Consider the following 22,840-nt stretch of genomic DNA (forward strand, 5'->3'; position numbering starts at 1 on the left):
TCAGATGATGACAAATTAAGTGACTATATCACTCTTACAGTATGTGTGTCTGTGTTTCCCATTTCTCTTGCTCTCTCTTTAGGCTATCTGTGATGTGTCTTTAGCTCAAGCCAGTGACGTGGACCGAGCTGTAGCGGCCGCCAAGGAGGCGTTCGAGGAGGGAGAGTGGGGAAAGATAAACCCCAGAGACAGAGGCAGACTCCTATATAAGTCAGTCTATTAGAAACAAGCATGTAAAATAGCATCCTATTATAGCGCAGTACTTTTAACCTGGATCCATAGGGAATAGGGCCCATAGGTTCCATATCAAATAGGGCTCCATTTCTGATGCAACACAAGACTAAGACCCAGCCACATATAATAATACAGGTGGTCTTTGAAACATTCAAATGCAGGCAACTATACAAGGCATTCAACCATGTATCGCTGGGTCTATAAGATACACAGGGTAATATATAGATGTTTTTGGAAGACGTGGGTGAGGTCACACTTCACTTTTTGATTTGTGTAATATTTTCCGTTAAGGTGCATTTTCCAGTGTTAACTCTTGAAACTCCCCATCCCGGATCCGGGATCGTGACTAAAGCCTCAGGCTCATTAGCATAACGCAACGTTAACGATTTCTGAAAATCGCAAATAAAATTAAAATAATGCGTTTGCTCTCAAGCTTAGCCTTTTCTTAACAACACTGTCATCTCAGATTTTCAAAATATGCTTTTGAACCATAGAAATGGACTAATTTGTGTAAGAGTATGCAAAGCTAGCATAGCATTTTGTGTAGCATGTAGCACGCAACATTTTCACAAAAGCCAGATAACCAAATAAATAAAATCATTTACCTTTGAAGAGCTTCTGATGTTTTCAATGAGGAGACTCTCAGTCACATGCCAAATGCGCAGTGTTTCCTGAAAGCGTCTGTGTGTAGGAGAAATCGTTCCGTTTTCTACATTGCGCCTGGCTACTGAAACGAACCGAAAATGCAGTCACCTACAACGTAAAACTTTTTCCGGATTAATTACATAATATCGCCCGAAACATGGCAAACGTTGTTTGGAATCAGTCCTCAAGGTGTTTTTTCACATATCTCTTCATTGACATGCAGTTCGTGGAAGCTTGCTTTCCTCTCTGTATTCCTTGGAAAAATACTGGCAGGTGACTTTTGCGCACCAATTTCGGCGCAGGACACCGGGCGGACACGTGGTAAATGTGGTCTCTTATGGTCAATCTTCCAATGATCTGCCTACAAATACGTCACAATGCTGCAGACACCTTGGGGAAACGACAGAGAGGGTTGATTCATTCCTCTTGCGTTCACAGCCATATAAGGAGATCATGACAAACAGAGCCTCAAAAATCCTTGTCATTTCCTGGATGCCATCTCATCTTGGTTTTGCCTGAAGCTCACGTTAAAGGGCACGCACAGAGAAGATCTTTGTATTTCTGGACACGTCAGAGTGTTTTCTTTCGAACAGTAGCAATTATATGCATAGTCGAGCATCTTTTTGTGACAAAATATCTTGTTTAAAACGGGAACGTTTTTCATCCAAAAATGAAATTGCGCCCCTAGAGTTCCACGCGTTGCTGTAGCAGATGTTTAAATGAAACCATTTAACCCTTCACTGCCCCCTACAGGCTGGCTGACCTGATGGAGGAGCACCAAGAGGAGTTAGCCACCATAGAGTCCATGGACTCTGGGGCCGTATACACACTGGCCCTGAAGACCCATGTAGGCATGTCCATCCAGACCTTCCGCTACTTCGCTGGCTGGTGTGACAAGATCCAGGTGAGAGAGTGGGGGATATCACAACATTGTCCATATTGCCCACTGTTTTTCATTTTGTGCAACAAAGAAGCAGGTGCTTTAAAGAGCCAATGCAGCTGTTTTTATCTCAATATCACATCGTTTCTGGGTAACAATTAAGTACTTGAAATATTAAATGGTCAAAAAGAAACAAAAATAGGTTCTTAACAAAGGGGCAATTTCTCAAGCAATAATTTAGCTAGGACTGTCTGGGAGTGGTCTGGGTGGGGAGGGAAAACTGTGAATGAGCTGTTATTGGAAGACCGGTTTGAAACTCTTTCTTATTGGTCTATTAACTAATTTACCACATGGCGATGTCACCATCGAAGGCCAAACCTCCATCCCGCCAAAACAGGCTGAAATTTCAGGCAGTCTTTTGAAACAGCTTGTACACTATTTTCACAAAATTATTCTAACCTAATAGTGTGGAAATATATATAAAACACTGGAAAATCATGTTTTTGACTGCATTGGGCCTTTAATTAAAGACTTGTTACCTACTGTGAATACCACAGGTAAGGGGCCAGTCATTCCTAAGTGCTCTATTATAGTTTCATAATGCTTTGACTGCATCTATAAGGTGCTATATACATTGAGTGTACAAAATATTAAGGACACCTTCCTGATATTGAGTTGCACCCCTCCCATTTTGCCCTCAGAACAGCCTCAATTCGTTGGGGCATAGACTACAAAGAGTTGAAAGCGTTCCACAAGGATGATGGCCCATGTTGACACCAAAAATCCTTCTTTATCCTGTCTCCTTGCCTTCATCTACACTGATTTAACAAGTGACATCAATAAGGGATCATAGCTTTCACCTGGATTCACCTGGTCCGTCTATGTCAAGGAAAGAGCAGGTGTTCCTAATGTTTTGTACACTCAGTGTATATGTTTATAAGGCAAGGGTAGCCTAGTGGTTAGAGCGTTGGACTAGTAACCGAAAGGTTGCAAGTTCGAATCCCCGAGCTGACAAGGTACAAATCTGTCGTTCTGCCCCTGAACAGGCAGTTAACCCACTGTTCCTAGGCCGTCATTGAAAATAAGAATTTGTTCTTAACTGACTTGCCTAGTAAAATAAAGGTAAAATAAAAAATTAAATAAATTAAATATAACACTCACTTTATAAGCTTCTAATTATTCTTCTGTGTTATTTGGATTGTAGTAGGAATTTGTTCTGATATTTCTAGATTTTTTTATAATTCTTTTGACATTCTACTGCATTGTTAACATCCACTTAACATTCTATGCGACCAAGAAACTTAGATTTTATGTTTAAGTTTGATGATCAGTGACTGTCTCCTTCTACAGGGCTGCACCATCCCCATCAACCAGGCCCGACCCAATCGCAACCTTACCTTCACCAAGAAAGAACCAATCGGGTGAGATACACCAGCCACATGCAAATACATAGCTAATCAATTTTTGGGTCAAAACAAGATTTTGAGAATAAGCATATTTGTCATTTTAACTGCCAGAGTGTGTGCTATCGTAATTCCCTGGAACTACCCTCTCATGATGTTGGCCTGGAAAACAGCTGCCTGTCTGGCTGCTGGTAACACTGTGGTCCTCAAACCTGCCCAAGTAAGGAGCATCACAATCCTGTTCATATTTTTTCACTAAAGAGGGGAACAAAGGGATATTGTAAAATGTTCTGTACTGTACTGTGCACTAGGGGGCAGTGCACTGGTGTCCAGACACTAAATTGTGTACTGTACAGAAAATGTTTCAACCAGAGGAGGTTGGTGGCACCTTAATTGGGGATAATGGACTCGTGGTAATGGCTGAAGCAGAATCATTGGAATGGTATCAAATACATCAAACGCATGTGTTTGATGCCATTCCATTTGCTCCGTTCCAGCTATTTTTATGAGCCGTCCTCCCCTCAGCAGCCTCCACGGGTTTCAACCCCTTTTCCAATGGGGCATTTAGTCAGCGTGATCCGTTTGAACGATTTCAAAAGCGATATGGCCACATGTACTATTAAATCTGTACCCTGTACAGCCAGAAGATTGGCCACCCCTCAGAGCCTGGTTCCTCTCTAGGATTCTTCATAGATTCCAGCCTCCTAGGGAGTTTGTCCTAGTCACCGTGTGTTTCCCTCTGCATTGCTTGCTCTTTGGGGTTTTAAGCTGGGTTGCTGTAAAGCACTTTTTGACAACTGCTAATGTAAAATGGGCTTTATATAAAACATTTGATTGATTGGCCCATGGGGTTTAGCCAACTCCTGACTATTGTTAGTTTGTCCTTCAATAAAGTTACAGAAGCAGTCTTTTTACAGGGGTACTGATTTCAATCCATTTGATACAGTACGCCTGAGATACCTGCATTTGTCAAGGTATATGAATTACCTAAATCTAGCCTGTTCAATCATTTTGGTTGTGTGTATATTCCTATGGTCCCTAGGTGACTCCACTGACAGCGATGAAGTTTGCTGAATTGGCTGCGAGGGCAGGATTCCCCAAGGGAGTGATCAATATCCTCCCTGGATCAGGTAAACATGCTTTTCTGTTTTTGATCGTTGTTTTATACAAATGTTCATATCAAAAGAGTTGCTCTTATCTTTTCTTTACACACCTGTTTTTTGGCTGCATGTCAGTTGTCCTCTCACCCCCTGCAATAGAGAATCTGGGAAGGTACACCATTTTTTCTCAGATGACTGAAAAGTTGACTTATAGGAGATACAAGGTTTTGTTGTGATGCTGACGGTGTGCTGGTTCTTCTTCTGCTGTCTCTCAGGTGCTCTGGTGGGCCAGCGTTTGTCCGACCACCCGGACGTCCGGAAGCTTGGCTTTACTGGCTCCACTGAGATAGGGAAACACATCATGAAGAGGTGAGTGGTCACTGTTGTGGCAACCTCAGTCCAGAGAGGTCATGACTTTAGGCTCTTGGTGGTTGGCCAAGACATGCTGACCACACCGCTAACATGCTGACCACACCGCTAACATGCTGACCACACCGCTAACATGCTGACCACACCGCTAACATGCTGACCACACCGCTAACATGCTGACCACACAGCTAACATGCTGACCACACCGCTAACATGCTGACCACACAGCTAACATGCTGACCACACCGCTAACATGCTGACCACACCGCTAACATGCTGACCACACCGCTAACATGCTGACCACACCGCTAACATGCTGACCACACCGCTAACATGCTGACCACACAGCTAACATGCTGACCACACCGCTAACATGCTGACCACACCGCTAACATGCTGACCACACCGCTAACATGCTGACCACACCGCTAACATGCTGACCACACAGCTAACATGCTGACCACACCGCTAACATGCTGACCACACCGCTAACATGCTGACCACACAGCTAACATGCTGACCACACCGCTAACATGCTGACCACACCGCTAACATGCTGACCACACAGCTAACATGCTGACCACACCGCTAACATGCTGACCACACCGCTAACATGCTGACCACACCGCTAACATGCTGACCACACCGCTAACATGCTGACCACACAGCTAACATGGTGACCACACCGCTAACATGCTGACCACACCGCTAACATGCTGACCACACCGCTAACATGCTGACCACACAGCTAACATGCTGACCACACCGCTAACATGCTGACCACACCGCTAACATGCTGACCACACAGCTAACATGCTGACCACACCGCTAACATGCTGACCACACCGCTAACATGCTGACCACACAGCTAACATGCTGACCACACCGCTAACATGCTGACCACACCGCTAACATGCTGACCACACAGCTAACATGCTGACCACACTGCTAACATGCTGACCACACTGCTAACATGCTGACCACACAGCCAACATGCTGACCACACAGCTAACATGCTGACCACACAGCCAACATGCTGACCACACAGCTAACATGCTGACCACACAGCTAACATGCTGACCACACAGCTAACATGCTGACCACACAGCCAACATGCTGACCATACCGCTAACATGCTGACCACACAGCTAACATGCTGACCACACCGCTAACATGCTGACCACACAGCTAATATGCTGACTACACCGCTAACATGCTGACCACACAGCTAATATGCTGACCACACAGCTAACATGCTGACCACACAGCTAATATGCTGACTACACCGCTAACATGCTGACCACACAGCTAACATGCTGACCACACAGCTAACATGCTGACTACACTGCTAACATGCTGACCACACCGCTAACATGCTGACCACACAGCTAACATGCTGACTACACCGCTAACATGCTGACCACACAGCTAACATGCTGACCACACAGCTAACATGCTGACCACACAGCTAACATGCTGACTACACCGCTAACATGCTGATTACACCGCTAACATGCTGACTACATTATTGCACTCACACTGCTCGCGCGCACTAACGAGCGTCTGCATTGACAAGTGTTAAAATAGAAGTCAGTTCTATTTGTGACACTGAAGCCTACCTCTCCCATCTCCTCATTGGTTTATACAAGCTGATACACACGTGCCATCTCCTCGTTTGTTATACCCACGTGTGTGACTGAAAGACGAACGGAGGTCGGTGGTGATAATACACCTTATGAAAGTTAGTTGCCAATCGCAATATAAAGTCCAAAGAAGAAAAGGCCCGGAAGGAGGAGAGATGACTAGAAATTATTCGGTTGACAGTTTTATGTGTGGATTAATTGTCGGAGTAGAAGAGCTTGTGTAAATAAATTGCCATACATTTTTAATCTTCAACCTAATTTTCGACCTGTCCCCAAATTAATCTAATTGGTTCAGAGTTTGTTTTGATATTTTAACCTGCGTGTCGTGATCGCGTTTGGTGTGGGGGGGCAAAATCAATTTGTGCACGATGGCGTACTCGCTCGGCCGGTTTGGGTACGGTGTAAAAGGTCGATGTCCATGCCCCCGCTGAACTCGAATTAGCATAATCAAAAACTCCCAAAATGGGAACACTTTGCCTTCCCGGCGTTAGGGCTGCTGAATAAAGTGGAGCTACCATAAACAGCGAGAAACAAATAAAAAAAATAGGAATGCCTAAGGCCTTAACAGAAATGTTTTGTGGAATGGCTTGGAGATCGACCAGTTTATCACGATCCACTGGTTGGTGACCACTGTAGTGCAGTATGTGTGTGTTTGTGTGTTTGTGTATTAACACCCGTTTTTGTGTGTTCCTCTATCTCAGCTGTGCAGTCAGTAATGTGAAGAAGGTGTCCCTAGAACTGGGGGGTAAATCTCCACTCATCATCTTCAGTGACTGTGACATGGACAAGGCCGTCCGCATGGTCAGTGGGCCTTCAATTCAATGCTGGTCGCTACATAACATTAATACAAGAATATGTACAGTGCCTTGCGAAAGTATTCGGCCCCCTTGAACTTTGCGACCTTTTGCCACATTTCAGGCTTCAAACATAAAGATATAAAACTGTATTTTTTTGTGAAGAATCAACAACAAGTGGGACACAATCATGAAGTGGAACGACATTTATTGGATATTTCAAACTTTTTTAACAAATCAAAAACTGAAAAATTGGGCGTGCAAAATTATACTTTCGCAAGGCACTGTATATCACAGAATATAAAATATTAATATTTCAATACATCAATTTCACTGTATTTTTTTGTGTATTTTAGGGAATGAGTGCTGTATTCTTCAACAAGGGAGAGAACTGCATTGCAGCAGGCAGACTCTTTGTGGAAGAGAACATCCATGACCAGTATGTCAAGAGAGTGGTACGTGTCTCAATGCTAACTTAGTCACCCACTCGCTACCTTATCTCACAGCGCTATGCTAACTTAGCCACACGCTCGCTACCTTATCTCACAGTGCTATGCTAACTTAGCCACCGCTCGCTACCTTATCACACAGGGCTATTCTAACTCAGCCATCCGTTAAGTTATCTCACAGAGCTGTGCTAACTTAGCCATCCTCTTCCTTATCACTTCTGTCATCATGAAGTGATTTGAGAGGCTAGTTAAGGATCATATCACCTCTATCTTACCTGACACCCTAGACCCACTTCAATTTGCATACCGCCCCAATAGATCCACAGACGATGCAATCGCCATCGCACTGCACACTGCCCTATCCCATCTGTACAAGAGGAATACTTATGTAAGAATGCTGTTCATTGACTATAGCTCGGCCTTCAACGCCATAGTACCCTCCAAGCTCATCATTTAGCTCGGGGCCCTGGGTCTGAGCACCGCCCTGTGCAACTGGGTCCTGGACTTCTTGACGGGCCGCCCCCCAGGTGGTGAAAGTAGGAAACAACACCTCCATTATGCTGAATCTCAACACAGGGGCCCCACAATGGTGCGTGCTCAGCCCCCTCCTGTACTCCCTGTTCACCCATGGAGGCATGCATGGCCACGCAGTCAACTCAATCATCAAGTTTACAGACAACACAACAGTTGTAGGCCTGATTACCAATGACAAGACAGCCTAAAGGGAGGAGGTGAGGGCCATGGCGGAGTGGTGCCAGGAAAATAGCCTCTCCCTCAACGTCAACAAAATGAAGGAGCTGATCGTGGACTCGGAAGCAGCAGAGAGAGCATGCCCCATTGACGGGACGACAGGAGAGAAGGTGAAAAGCTTCAAGTTCCTCGGCGTACACTGACGATCTGAAATGGTCCACCCACACAGACAGTGTGGTGAAGAAGGTGCAACAGCGTCTCTTCAACCTCAGGAGGCTGAAGAAATTTGGCTTGGCCCCTAACACCCTCACAAACTTTTACAGATGCAAACCGCCTGGTACGGCAACTGGACTGCCTTCAACTGCTGGGCTCTCCAGAGAGTGGTGCGGTCTGCCCAACGCATCACTGGGGGTACAATGCCTGCCCTCCAGGACACTTACAGCACCCGATGTCACAGGAAGGCCAAAAAGATCATCAAGGACATCAACCATCCAAGCCACGGTCTGTTCACCTCGCTACCATCCAGAAGGCGAGGTCAGTACAGGTGCATCAAAGCTGGGACCGAGAGACTGAAAAACACCTCAAGGCCATCAGACTGTTAAATAGCCATCATTAGCTGGCCTCCACCCAGTTACTCAACCCTTTACCTTAGAGGCTGGTCACTTTAAAATGGAACACTAGTCACTTTAATAATGTTTACTTACTACTGTGTTACTCATTTCATATGTATATGCTGTATTCAATTCTACTTTATTTTAGTCAATGCCACTCCTACATTGCTCGCCCTAATATTTATATATTTCTTATTTATTTTACAGTAGATTTGTGTGAATTGTTAGATACTACTGCAGTAGAGCTAGGAAAACAAACATTTCGCTACACCCGCAATATCATCTGATAAATATGTGTATGTGACCAATACAATTTCATTTGAATCTCACAGTGCTATGCTTACTTAGCCATCTGCTAACTACCTCATCTCAGGTGGAGGAGGTTAAGAAGATGAAGATTGGAGATCCTCTGGACCGCTCCACAGACCACGGACCCCAGAACCACAAGGCCCACTTGGACAAGCTGGTGGAGTACTGCCAGACAGGCGTGAGGGAAGGCGCCACTCTGGTGTGTGGGGGCAAACAGGTCTCCCGCCCAGGTTAGACTTCTTTTTTCAGTTCATAGCGCTGTAGATTTGACTAATATTAGCTGTGAGGCAGAGTTAGGGGCAAATGTCACTCCAATTCCAGTCTGTTCAGAAATGGAATTTGGATGTCATACTGTGACCATTTGTGGTGTTACCATTTCTCGGTTCAAGGGATGTCTATCAGCTACAAAATGACTAATATAGTAAATAAGTTGTTTACTATATCTTTCCCTGTGGTACCTTTCTCCAGGATTCTTCTTTGAGCCCACCATCTTCACCGATGTTCAGGACCACATGTACATTGCTATAGAGGAGTCGTTTGGCCCCGTCATGATCCTCTCCAAATTCAAGAGCGGGTCAGTGTTTGCCATTGTCAAATGGGTGCCCTGTGTGGTTCAGCTGACCCCAGAACACTTACATACCTGAGTTAGCATGGGTTTCAAATCTTGCGCATTGCTCCTCTGACTAGCTCTCCTCCGACCTTTCTCTTCATCCCTTTCTCTCTCTCTCTTAGGGATGTGGACGAGGTTCTGCGGAGGGCCAATGCCACTGAGTATGGCCTGGCATCAGGAGTGTTCACCCGTGACATCAGCAAGGCGCTGTATGTCAGCGAGAAGCTCAACGCCGGCACCGTCTTTGTCAACACCTACAACAAGACGGACGTGGCATGTCCCTTTGGCGGATTCAAGCAGTCCGGCTTTGGCAAAGACCTGGGTAAGACTTGCTGATTCTGGGACATTGTTTCCACACAGGTTAGATAAATCATAGAAGCCCACATGGAAAAATACTACAGTTTACTATAGAATACAACAGTACTTACTATAGAATTCTCTAGTTAACTGTAGAATATTATAGTAAACACAGCAAAAACACTACACTTTTTTAACTATAGTAAATACTACAGTATTTCATTTGTATATACCTTGCTGATTCCCCTCCCCCATATCCCAATTTGTGCCACCCATAAGTGAGAAACCTACATGCTAAGTATAGACCATATTGTGTTCCCTACAGGTTATAGAAATAGGGCAGAAGCTCTGAAGGTTCAGACCTACCTACCTACAGGTTATGGAAAATGAGCTCTTTTAAGTATTTCTCCAGTAGGTTTCCTCAAAGAGAAAGCCTCCACTTCTATGTGTCAGGACCAGGTTACGAACCTGGGTCTCCGGAGTGAGAAACAGTCACTTAACCAACTGAGCCACGAATAGTCAGCAGAACACAGAAGATGAGGCAGACACAGCAGTACCTAAGACGGTGTATTTAATAAAGTAAAAAGGAGAAGTCCTTCAATACAAAAAATGGCAAATCCAAAAGGTGGTAGGAATAGCACAAAAAAGCCTCAAGAGATACTCAAAAACAAAAACAGAATTCCACAAGAGCATCCACCGGAATCGACAAGAATACACAGAACACTAGGGCTGGGTGCTAACATACAAACACAGAGCACAGAACTGAGGGAAACTAAGGGTTTAAATACAATCAGGGGAAAACGAGGCACAGGTGCAAATAATAATGGGGAACAAGGGAAAAAACATGAGGTCAAAAAGCACAATGGGGGCATCTAGTGACCAAAACCCGGAACAACCCTGGCCAAATCCTGACAGAATCCCCCCCCTAGGAACGGCTCCTGATGTTCCTACCAGCTCTCTCAGGGTGGAGGGCCCTGAACTGACGAATGAGGTCAGGGTCCAGGATGTCTTTGGCAGGAACCCAGGAGCGCTCCTCGGGACCGTAGCCTTCCCAGTCCACCAGATACTGCCAGGACCGCTGCACCCAGCGGGAATCCAGTATCCGATGGACGGTATAAGCCGGCTGGCCTCCAATGACACGAGGCGGAGGGGGAGGTCTGTCTGCCGGGACAAGGGGAGAAAAAACAACAGGTTTTAACAATGAAATGTGAAATGTGGGATTAATCTTAAGGGATCTGGGTAAGTGTAGGCGATAAGAAACTGGGTTAACTCTCCTGGCAACCTTGAAGGGACCGATGTATTTTTGGGACAGCTTGCGAGACTCCACCCGTAGAGGTAAGTCTCTTGTGGAGAGCCAGACTCTCTGGCCGGGGCGCAGGGTAGGCCCGGGACGGCGACGTCTGTTGGCTTGTTGTTGGTACCTCTGTGAGGAACGCATAAGATTAAGACGGGTCTTCCTCCACATAAGCCGACAGCGTCTGACGAACTTCAAGGCTGAAGGCACTCTGACTTCTGCCTCCTGGTCCGGGAACAATGGAGGAGCATAGCCAAACTGACACTCGTGCGGGGACATACCAGTGGAGGAGGAGCGCAAGGTGTTGTGCGCGTATTCGGCCCAAACAATAAAGGATGACCATGTGGACGGGTTGTCACGAGTCATACATCGGAGGGTGGTTTCCAGCTCTTGATTCATCCTCTCTGTTTGGCCGTTGGACTCCGGATGGTACCCTGAAGATAGACTGGCAGAAGCCCCCATGAGTTGGCAGAAGGCCTTCCAAAACCTTGAGGCGAACTGGGGACCTCTGTCAGAAACCATATCTTGAGGAATGCCGAAGACTCGGAACACATGATTAATTACCAACTCAGCCGTTTCCTTGGCAGAAGGTAACTTAGTCAGAGGGACGAACCTGGCCGCCTTTGAAAACCTGTCGATTATGACTAGGATAGTAGTATTGCCATGGGATGGAGGAAGTCCAGTAATAAAGTCCAATGAGATATGGGACCAGGGTCTGTGGGGAACAGGTAAAGGGTGAAGGAGTCCTTGAGGGCGGAGGTGAGAAGATTTGCCCTGGCAGCACACGGGACAGGCATTGACGAAAGTGGCAACGTCTTCTCTTATAGTAGGCCACCAGAACTTACGCTGGATGAACTCCAAGGTGCGACCTACGCCCGGATGACAGGTGAGGCGAGAGGAGTGCCCCCACAGAAGGACCTGAGTCCTCACTGCCTTGGGGACAAACAACCGATTGGCAGGACCTCCTTTCGGGTCCGGTTCGCTAGCTTGAGCACGTCTCACGGTATCCTCAACTTGCCACGAGATCGGAGCCACAATCTTAGCAGCAGGAAGGACAGGCATGTCCGTGTCATCTCGAATGGCAGGAGCGTAGACTCGGGACAGGGCATCCGGTTTGAGATTCTTCGACCCGGGCCGATAGGTGAGGATAAACTGGAATCGATTGAAGAAAAGAGACCATCTAGCTTGTCTAGAGTTCAACCGCTTCGCCTGCTGGATATACTCCAGATTTTTGTGGTCCGTAAGCACTTGAAACGGGTGAGAAGCCCCCTTGAGCCAGTGTCTCCATTCCTTCAATGCCATCTTAACCGCTAGGAGTTCACGATCCCCCACATCGTAGTTCCTCTCAGTCGGGGTAAGCCGGTGTGAGAAGAAAGCGCACGGATGAAGCTTCTTGTCTTCACCCCTCTGAGACAGGACAGCTCCAACACCAACCTCTGATGCGTCTACCTCCACCACAAATGGTTCATCCGTAGTCGGTAGTATCAGGATGGGAGCAGAGAGAACGCGCTGCTTGAGTCCTTGGAAGGCTGTCTCAGCTTCTCTTCCCCACAAAAACCTTGCATTGCCACCCTTGGTTAAAGCTGAGAGAGGGGCTGCCACCAAGCTGAAGTTCTTGATGAACTTGCGGTAAAAGTTTGTGAAGCCCAGGAAACGCTGAACTTCCTTAACGGATTTGGGGGTGGGCCAATCCGCTACCGCCCCTACCTTCCTGGGGTCCATTTGGACTCGACCGGGTTCCACTACAAATCCCAGGAATTGTACTCGGGATGAATGGAATTCACATTTTTCCGGCTTAACGTACAGATGGCTGTCCAGGAGGCGTTTGAGTACTTGTCTGACATGCTTAGTGTGTTCTTGAAGGGAGCTCGAAAAGATGAGGATGTCATCCAAGTAAACGAACACAAATATGTTAAGCATATTCCTAAGCACATCGTTTATGAGCGCTTGGAACACCGCTGGGGCGTTGGTCAGGCCGAAGGGCATCACCAAGTATTCATAGTGAGCAGTAGGCGTGTTGAAAGCGGTCTTCCACTCGTCACCAGGTCTGATCCGCACAAGATGGTATGCGTTCCGCAGGTCAAGCTTAGTGAAAACAACTGCTTCCTGGAGCAGCTCGAAGGCTGTGGCCATAAGGGGTAGCGGGTAACGGTTACGGATCGTTATGGCATTGAGTCCCCGGTAGTCGATGCAAGGACGTAATCCACCGTCTTTCTTGGCCACAAAGAAAAACCCTGCTCCCGCCGGGGAGGTGGATGGACGCATGAGGCATGCTTCCAGAGCGTCCTTGATGTAGGTATCCATAGCAGCTCGTTCGGGTGGAGATAGGGAAAAGATCCGACCCCTGGGGGGGCAAGTGCCCGGAAACAGGTCGATGGGGCAATCGTAAGGTCTATGGGGTGGTAGCATGGTGGCCCTCTGTTTGCTAAACACCAGTTTGAGGTCATGGTAACACTCGGGAACTCGGGTCAGATCGATGGATTCTAAAGACTCGGGAGTAGAACTCGGGGAATTCTGGAAAATACAAGTAGCTTGGCACGTAGGACCCCACTGCTTGATAGTGCCCACAGACCAGTCGATGTGAGGGTTATGGCTGTGAAGCCAGGGGTATCCAAGGACGAGAGGGAACTCGGAACAGGAGATCAAATGAAAGTTCATCAATTCCTGGTGTTGTGAAACTGAAAGTCGCAAGGAGGTAGTGACATGAGTGACAAGTCCAGATCCCAAAGGGCTTCCATCCAATGTAGTGACCCTCATGGGTTCACTTAGCGGTTCAGAGGGAACGCCATTCTCCTTCGCCCAGACACCATCCATGAAGTTACCTGCGGCTCCAGAGTCTACAAAGGCTTGAAGGTGAAGCTTGTGGTTGTCCCAGGAGAGGGTGACTGGAATGAGCAGACGGGAGTTGGACGGATGGGAGGAGGTTATGTTTCCCGTTACAGTTCCCCCCGGTCTGTACGGGACAGAGCGTTTCCCTGGAGCCCGGGACACGTGGAACGGAAATGGCCCGGTTTGCCGCAATATAGACAGCGTCGCTCCCTCATCCGGCGGTCTCTCTCAGCCTGGGAGATGCGTCCAATCTGCATGGGTTCCGATGGAGCCAGCGAGGATAAAGGTGGGGACTCAGAGCTGGGACTGATAGGTGCTAGAGGTCTACGGTTGAGTTCTCTCTCTCTCAGACGCTGGTCAATGCGTGAGGCCAACTTGATCAGGGACTCGAGATTGTCCGGTGGTTCCCGAGTGGCCAGTTCATCTTGGATAGTGTCGGAAAGGCCTTTCAGAAAGCACACCGTGAGCGCCTCGTTGTTCCAGCCACTTGCTGCTGCCACCGTGCGGAACTGGATGGCATAGTCCGTCACGCTGCGCCAACCTTGGTGGAGAGTCAGGAGCTGTTTGGCTGAGTCAGAACCACTGCTTGGGCCTTGAAACACTCGTTTGAATTCCTCAGCAAAGGCAGAGTAGCTGGCACAGCAGGAACTATGGGCATCCCACACAGCAGTAGCCCAGGCCAGGGCTTTTTCCGACAGCAGGGTGATGATATAAGCGATCTTAGACCGGTCGGTGGGAAACGACGAGGGTTGTAGCTCAAAGGAGAGAGAACATTGGGTGAGAAACCCTTTACAAGCACTTGGATCACCTGAGAACCGTTGGGGAGGTGGAAGACGAGGTTCAGCCAGGGGGTTAACTGCCATGGGTACGTGAATCTGAGGTACTGGGACGGGAACTGTTGCCGGGGTAAGACGATCAGATATTTGCTTAATGGAAGTCAGCATCTCCGACAGAAGATGAGAATGTCTAGCCATTAAGGCCTCTTGCTGAACCAGGGCGGCTTCGTGGCGTTGGACAGTCTCCTGGTGGTGGGACAGCATGGCAAAAAGGTCCTGGGAACTGGCTGCCTCTGGGTTCATTTTTGGCTCTGTGTTTCTGTCAGGACCCGGTTATGAACCTGGGTCTCCGGAGTGAGAAACAGTCACTTAACCAACTGAGCCACGAATAGTCAGCAGAACCCAGAAGATGAGGCAGACACAGCAGTACTTAAGACGGTGTATTTAATAAAGTAAAAAGGAGAAGTCCTTCAATACAAAAAATGGCAAATCCAAAAGGTGGTAGGAATAGCACAAAAAAGCCTCAAGAGATACTCAAAAACAAAAACAGAATTCCACAAGAGCATCCACCGGAATCGACAAGAATACACAGAACACTAGGGCTGGGTGCTAACATACAAACACAGAGCACAGAACTGAGGGAAACTAAGGGTTTAAATACAATCAGGGGAAACGAGGCACAGGTGCAAATAATAATGGGGAACAAGGGAAAAAACATAAGGTCAAAAAGCACAATGGGGGCATCTAGTGACCAAAACCCGGAACAACCCTGGCCAAATCCTGACACTATGTCAAGGATAATAAAACTAAAACACTGTTGTAAATACTCCAGTAATATTGGCAAAAACACAACAGTAAAAACTATATAATATGTATTAGAGGTCGACCGATTAATCGTAATGGCCGATTAATTATGGCCGATTTCAAGTTTTCATAACAATCGGAAATCGGTATTTTTGGGCGCCGATTTTTTTTTTTTTTATACCTTTATTTAACTAGGCAAGTCAGTTAAGAACACATTCTTATTTTCAATGACGGCCTAGGAACGGTGGGTTAACTGCCTCGTTCAGGGGCAGAATGACAGATTTTCACCTTGTCAGCTCGGGGGATCCAATCTTGCAACCTTACAGTTAACTAGTCCAACGCAATAACGACCTGCCTCTCTCTCGTTGCACTCCACAAGGAGACTGCCTGTTACGCGACTGCAGTAAGCCAAGGTAAGTTGCTAGCTAGCATTAAACTTAACTTATAAAAACCAATCAATCATAATCACTAGTTAACTAAACATGGTTGATGATATTACTAGATATTATCTAGCGTGTCCTGCGTTGCATATAATCTGACTGAGCATACAAGTATCTAAGTATCTGACTGAGCGGTGGTAGGCAGAAGCAGGCGCGTAAACATTCATTCAAACAGCACTTTTGTGCGTTTTGCCAGCAGCTCTTCATTGTGCGTCAAGCATTGCGCTGTTTATGACTTCAAGCCTATCAACTCCCGAGATGAGGCTGGTGTAACCGAAGTGAAATGGCTAGCTAGTTAGCGCGCGCTAATAGTGTTTCAAACGTCACTCGCTCTGAGCCTTCTAGTAATTGTTCCCCTTGCCCTGCATGGGTAACGCTGCTTCGATGGTGGCTGTTGTCGTTGTGTTGCTGTTTCGAGCCCAGGGAGGAGCGAGGAGAGGGACGGAAGCTATACTGTTACACTGGCAATAATAAAGTGCCTATAAGAACATCTAATAGTCAAAGGTCAAAGGTTACAAATGGTACAGAGGGAAATAGTCCTATAATTCCTATAATAACTACAACCTAAAACTTCTTACCTGGGAATATTGAAGACTCATGTTTAAAGGAACCACCAGCTTTCATATGTTCTCATGTTCTGAGCAAGGAACTGAAACGTTAGCTTTCTTACATAGCACATATTGCACTTTTACTTTCTTCTCCAACACTTTGTTTTTGCATTATTTAAACCAAATTGAACATGTTTCATTATTTACATGAGGCTAAATTGATTTTATTGATATACTATATTAAGTTAAAATAAGTGTTCATTCAGTATAGTTGTAATTGTCATTACTACAAATAAAAAAAATGTTTTTTTAAATCGGCCGATTAATCGGTATCGGCTTTTTTGGTCCTCCAATAATCGGTATTTGCGAAAAAAAATCATAAATCGGTCTACCTCTAATATGTATACCATAGTATACTGTAGTATTTTTTCATGTGGGAGTAGAATTACTAGAATGGGAAAAGTCCAAAGATGCATTTTCTAGGAATGCCAATTCAATTGCATTTTTCCTGTCTCAACATCACTGGCTTTCTCCAACAGGACAAGAGGCTCTTAACGAATACCTGAAGACCAAGGCTGTCACTGTAGAGTACTAAATATACAGCTCTGGAAAAAATGAAGAGACCACTACAAAATTATCCGTTTCTCTGGTTTTACTATTTATAGGTATGTTTTTGGTTAAAATGAAAATGTTTGTTTTATTCTATAAACTACTGACAACATTTCTCCCAAATTCCAAATAAAAATATTGTAATTTAAGAGCATTTATTTGCCGAAAATTTGAATAATCAAAATAACAAAAATATGCAGTGTTGTCAGACCTTGAATAATGCAAAGAAAATAAGTTCATATTCATTTTTAAACAACATAATATCGTTTTAACTTAGGAAGAGTTCAGAAATCAATATTTGGTGGAATAACCCTGATTTTCAATCAGACTGATCCTCCACCAAATTTCACAGTGGTTGCGAGACAGAGCATGCCAAGACGCATGAAAGCTGTAAAACCAGAGACATTGATAATTTTGCAGTGGTCTGTTAATTTTTTCCAGAGTTATAGAGAGATGTGTGGTAGCTACCCACTGGGCACAGACGTCAGTTCAACATCTAGTTTTGATTTGCATTTGGTTGAGTTGTCAACTAACACGAATTCAACCCAAGAAATTCACCATGTCATTGGATTTAGGTTAAAAGTTTGGTAAAAAATCCAAGCAGTTTTCCTGTTGATTCAACGTTAACACATTATTATATATCTTTTTTTAAATGGCTTGGAAACAATGTTGATTCCAAACTGTTTTTGCCCAGTGGGTTTTCTCTCTTTATAATCAGACCATATGTCACTAAGCAATTTCCTGAACTAAATGTGAACGATAGACGAGGCTGACAGGAAACCTAATACCTCCACATGCCCTGATGAACAATTTTACTTGTAATTCAGTCTTTCTGAAATGTGATTAACCCTCTAATATTTCTTAGTGCTGTTTAGCAAAATTACTTATGAAATTGAATATTTTTATGGACGAGAAATACAATGTGAAATGATTTCACCCTCTTAGAAATAAGAAATATTCACGTTATGTTGTAGCAGTGGTCAACACTGGTAAATCTACTAACAATATTTGAAATTGTCTACACTAGTGGTTCCCAACGTTTGAGAGTCTTGTACCCCTTCAAACATTCAACATCCAGCTGCGTACACCCTCTAGCACCCGGGTCAACGCACTGTCAAATGTTGTTTTTTTTGCCATCATTGTAAGCCTGCCACACACACACTATACAATACATTCAACATAAGAATGAGAAATCTGGCAGTGGCTTCTGATTAAATTCTCACCGAACCGCTTGTTGCAATTTTGATGAGGCTCTCTCGTTCAGATATCTGTAAGTGGACTGGAGGCAGGGCCTGAAAGGGATAACGAATCCAGTTGTGTCAACCGTTTCGGAAAAGTATGTGCTTAATTGCATATCCAACTCACTCAAGTGCTTCGCTATATCACATTTGACATTGTATGTAAGCTTGAGTTTAAAAAAGCATCACCCAGATAGGCCAGTCATGTGAGAAACTCATCATCATGCAAGTGGTCAGACAAGTGAAAATTATGGTCAGTAAAGAAAAGTTTAAGTTGTCTCTCAATTCAAAAGAAACGTTTCAATACTTTGCCCCTTGATAACCAGCGTACTTCTGTATGATGTAAAAGCATTACATGGTCGCTGCCAATATGATTGCATAGTGCAGAAAATACACGAGAGTTCATGGGCCTTGCTTTAAGAAAGTTAACCATTTTCACTGTAGTGTCCAAAACGTCTTTCAAGTTGTCAGGCATTCCCTTGGCAGTAAGAGCCTCTCGGTGGATGCTGCACGGTACTCAAGTGGCATCGGGAGAAACTGCTTGCATGCGTATTACCACTTCACTATGTCTCCCTGTCATGGCTTTTGCACCATCGGTACAGATACCAACATGAGCAGCAGCTACGTTTGGCTACATACAGATCGTTAGTGGAATTCCAGCAAGAGAGTAACGGTTCATGTGATTGGATGTTAATTATTTGACTAGCCTACCTGTATTTGACACTAGATGGTTTCATTTTATTTTTGGCAGTGAAACAAGGCAACTCAGAAGATTAAAAAAAGCTCACCCAAATGTATAGCCCGGTTGGAAAATATAAATGGACTGTTTGAAAATGTGGAGAGAAAAAAAGTAAAATGTTAATTTTTTTATTTTCTTACTGTTGATCACATTTTATTTGGCATACCCCGACGGCATTGCACCCCAGTTTGGGAATACCTGGTCTACACAATAGATGTGTTGTGTTCATGGACAATACTGGATGACAATTTAATGGAACTTTATGAATGATGATCTCCATATCAGAGCTTGAACAAGCACCTTTTTACTAGTTTTCCTGATTCATTAAAATCACAAAGGTTTATACAGTAATATGACTGGTGTCGTGTCTTTACTATCATTAAATTGAAGACTTAGTTTTTATCAAAGATTCTCTGTAATTAGTATTACGCGATTAAACTGATTAATCATGTAACTGTAATTAACTAGGAAGGCGTGGCACCAAGGAAAATATTCAGATTACAAAGTTATAATTTCCTAATATAACTTTTCAGATATTTTATATCTGATCAATTAGTCTTCTAATTAATTAATTATTTATTTTACCTCACGTTAGTCTCATTCCAAACGTCGTAAATTGTTGGTTATCTGAACGAACCCAGTCTTCACTATGAGTCATCCATACATCATTTGTCTTAAATCATTTATTTTCTAACTAAGTAATTCACAGAAATGCATAAACAAACAAACAAAGTAAATATGGTTACAAGAAATGATATGGGGGAATGTTCCCTAGTGGGCTAAACCGGCATGGCGGATTGTTGTACAATTGATATATAGGGGGTCGACTGAGAAGTCACTACAGAGTTGATAATTTTAGCAATTGAAATGCTAATCCTTTGCACGTGAACGCTCACTCATTCGGGAACAATTGCAATCAATATATATATATTTACGATCAGTGTGTCGTCTTGATCGCTGTTTGAAAAGTTAGTTTCTGTTGGAGAGTTTCCGTCCTCTCTCTTTCTCTCTCTCTCTCTCTCTCTCTCTCTCTCTCTCTCTCTCTCTCTCCCTCTCTCTCTCTCTCTCTCTCTGCCATGGTTAGAGGGTATAGTTCAGAGTGACATTCATTCATGTTGTTGTAGAATGGATGTTTCGGCGGTTGTCGTTCTTCACGTTCAATGATACCGAAGACTAGTAATTAATATCAAAGACTTGTTCTTATTCTGTCGGTATTGATAGTCTAAGAGTTTAACCATGTGGTATGGTTAAAAGATTCAGCAATGGTCTGCAACCTTTGTCCTCTCGTGATTGAGAGAAAACATGGTCTGTAACCTTTGTCCTCTCGTAATGGAGAAAAACATGGTCTGTTGAGGAATTCTCAAGATTGGGGTTTTATTTGGAATTGCAGAAAAGGGCCTGTCCCAGGATGCCCGACCCTAACTGAGCTCATGGGCGGTCCTCTGATTTAGTTAAACTCAAAATGGAATTGGAGTTTTCTTCATTAAACAGTCCAAAATCATATTACAGAATTTTACAAACAGTATCATACTCACTCATTCATCTTATACAACAATTAGATGTAAACCTCATATCTGAGGCTATTATATAAACAGCGTTATGGTAATGTGGCCACACCGTCTCTCATGAGTTTCACCAATTGTACCAACCGGACCAGTTTGTAGCTGGATTCTTCACCGATCTTTTATACCTTCTCCAGAGCGTAAACGTTGTTCGGACCTCAAGTTCTGTGAGGTGGAAGAAATTCCTTTGTTCTCCATGAAACTTCACTGTCTCTATACTGTGTGGCCATGAGGCAGGATCTTCCTGGAATTTATCTCTCTCTGACCACAGCAGCCTGTGTGCAGCAGGCAGGGAAAGGCAGGGAGAGGGGGATGGGGCTTGCTGTACCCAAAGAGGGCAACGTCATGACACTGGTATTTGCCACTTACATATTCCATTTGTTAAATTGCTAATTCAATTTAACAAATGGTGGACTGTATCCAAGGGACTGTATCCAAGGGACTGTATCCAAGGGACTGTATCCAAGGAACAGGGCAGGCTGAAAACACAACACCGGTCATGGAGGAATCCTGGTTGGCAGCAAATGCGTGAGTGTTTGTTTGTGCATACTTGCGTGTTAGACAGTTTCACACACCAAGAATGATCTTCAATGGAGGTCTCCTGCCCTGTCTTGAGGAGAAAGACAAGCCCAACAGAGCTCCAGGAGGATCTGTCTGCAGGTGGTGGCGCCGTAACTTGAGGTCGGGCTGGGGATGATGACTGCAGGCATAGTTCTGGATGCTGTACAGCTAGGTGAAGGGAATGTAAGGGCTGCATTCAATCCGTATCGCGGAAGATCCACGTTAAAATGTAAAGGTCACAGCTCAGAGAGAAGCTGGGACATTGTGGGGGGTCACAGGGACCTCAGTGGCACGCCACCACTAGGAACATGTCAGTCTCGGCATAACGGAATGACATAAGCCTATTAGTGTGGACAGTTACACTTCTCTCCCTTTTTTCCCCCTCATAAGACTGGCCCACCGGCCTAAAGATGGACTGGCCCACTGGGCATTTGCCCGAACTGCCCTTTGGCCAGTCCTTTTCAGGTTGGAAATGACAAACAGGCTATCCGTGTTTTTACTCAGTATTGTTGTCCATCTTAATGAAGAGTTTACATATGTCAACGCATTAAATTTTTGACGGACCACAGTCCGACAGAGATGGTAGTACGGTATAACATACACAAATGCATCACATTCGTCTCGATCTGTACAGTTCCTAATAAAAAAATGCAACCACATCTACAAAAACCTTGGTCTAAAGACAAGCTCTGCATAGCAAGTGCCAGACAGTCTTTCCTTGGATTTCATTATGTACTCCTGGATCCAACTCACGGTGTGTAATGGGTTGTCTAGCCTGTCATATTGAGTCCCATAGACTTGCCATATAACAACAAACCCGAAAGGCCATTGCTATCAATATGTCAGTGTGGACTACTACATGTATAGCTTGCAAGTTTCACTAAACGTTGTTTTCACTGCACACACACTGAGGATTATATGGCTCAAATAGGCCAGGTTCACACTCAAGTTGTACAACTGTTGTACCGCACATTTGACAGTGGTTTTGATCGTTTTTCTTCACAAAAATAATTACACAAGCATTGTCGGGACTGCACAATGGTTGTGTGTATACAACTGAAAGCTTGGGTTCCATGTGTTTGATGCTATTCCATTAGCTCCTTTCCAGCCATTATTATGAGCCGTCCTCCCCTCAGCAGCCTCCACTGCTACTCATGGTATTAAACTGTGTCTGTTATCCATCCACTGTGTCTGCATTGTGACCAGACTTCCTGGTTCCTTCCTTTATGCAAATGTGTTCACAGCTATTCATTCAATGTCATATTTATTTCCTATTTCCTGTAAGACACTTGTTGATCAGTCAATAGTGCTATCTGTCACTGATTTTAGAGGGCAGAATAATGATGATGATTTAAATGGTTTCTCTGTCCAGATCTGTCTACACTTGTAAGATATCCAGACACAAT

General features: G+C 44.8%; 1 protein-coding gene across 4 annotated transcripts in view; it reads left to right on the forward strand.

Annotated features, from left to right (window-relative positions):
• Nucleotides 1-19,662, forward strand: part of LOC135541412 (cytosolic 10-formyltetrahydrofolate dehydrogenase-like) — a 49,701-nt gene extending 30,039 nt beyond the window's left edge. For all 4 annotated transcript variants that reach the window (XM_064967644.1, XM_064967642.1, XM_064967643.1 and 1 more), the window contains exons 12-23: nucleotides 83-210; nucleotides 1,633-1,783; nucleotides 3,110-3,180; nucleotides 3,277-3,382; nucleotides 4,205-4,292; nucleotides 4,538-4,631; nucleotides 6,976-7,075; nucleotides 7,425-7,523; nucleotides 9,192-9,357; nucleotides 9,596-9,701; nucleotides 9,860-10,059; nucleotides 17,265-19,662. In XM_064967644.1, coding sequence (XP_064823716.1) covers nucleotides 83-210; nucleotides 1,633-1,783; nucleotides 3,110-3,180; nucleotides 3,277-3,382; nucleotides 4,205-4,292; nucleotides 4,538-4,631; nucleotides 6,976-7,075; nucleotides 7,425-7,523; nucleotides 9,192-9,357; nucleotides 9,596-9,701; nucleotides 9,860-10,059; nucleotides 17,265-17,320 — 1,365 coding nt within the window. In that variant the 3' untranslated portion in view covers nucleotides 17,321-19,662. The remainder of the gene's footprint in view (nucleotides 1-82; nucleotides 211-1,632; nucleotides 1,784-3,109; nucleotides 3,181-3,276; nucleotides 3,383-4,204; nucleotides 4,293-4,537; nucleotides 4,632-6,975; nucleotides 7,076-7,424; nucleotides 7,524-9,191; nucleotides 9,358-9,595; nucleotides 9,702-9,859; nucleotides 10,060-17,264) is intronic.
• Nucleotides 19,663-22,840: the final 3,178 nt, after the last annotated feature.

This window comes from Oncorhynchus masou, chromosome 6, assembly GCF_036934945.1.
Source record: "Oncorhynchus masou masou isolate Uvic2021 chromosome 6, UVic_Omas_1.1, whole genome shotgun sequence".
NCBI classification, from domain to species: Eukaryota; Metazoa; Chordata; class Actinopteri; order Salmoniformes; family Salmonidae; genus Oncorhynchus; species Oncorhynchus masou.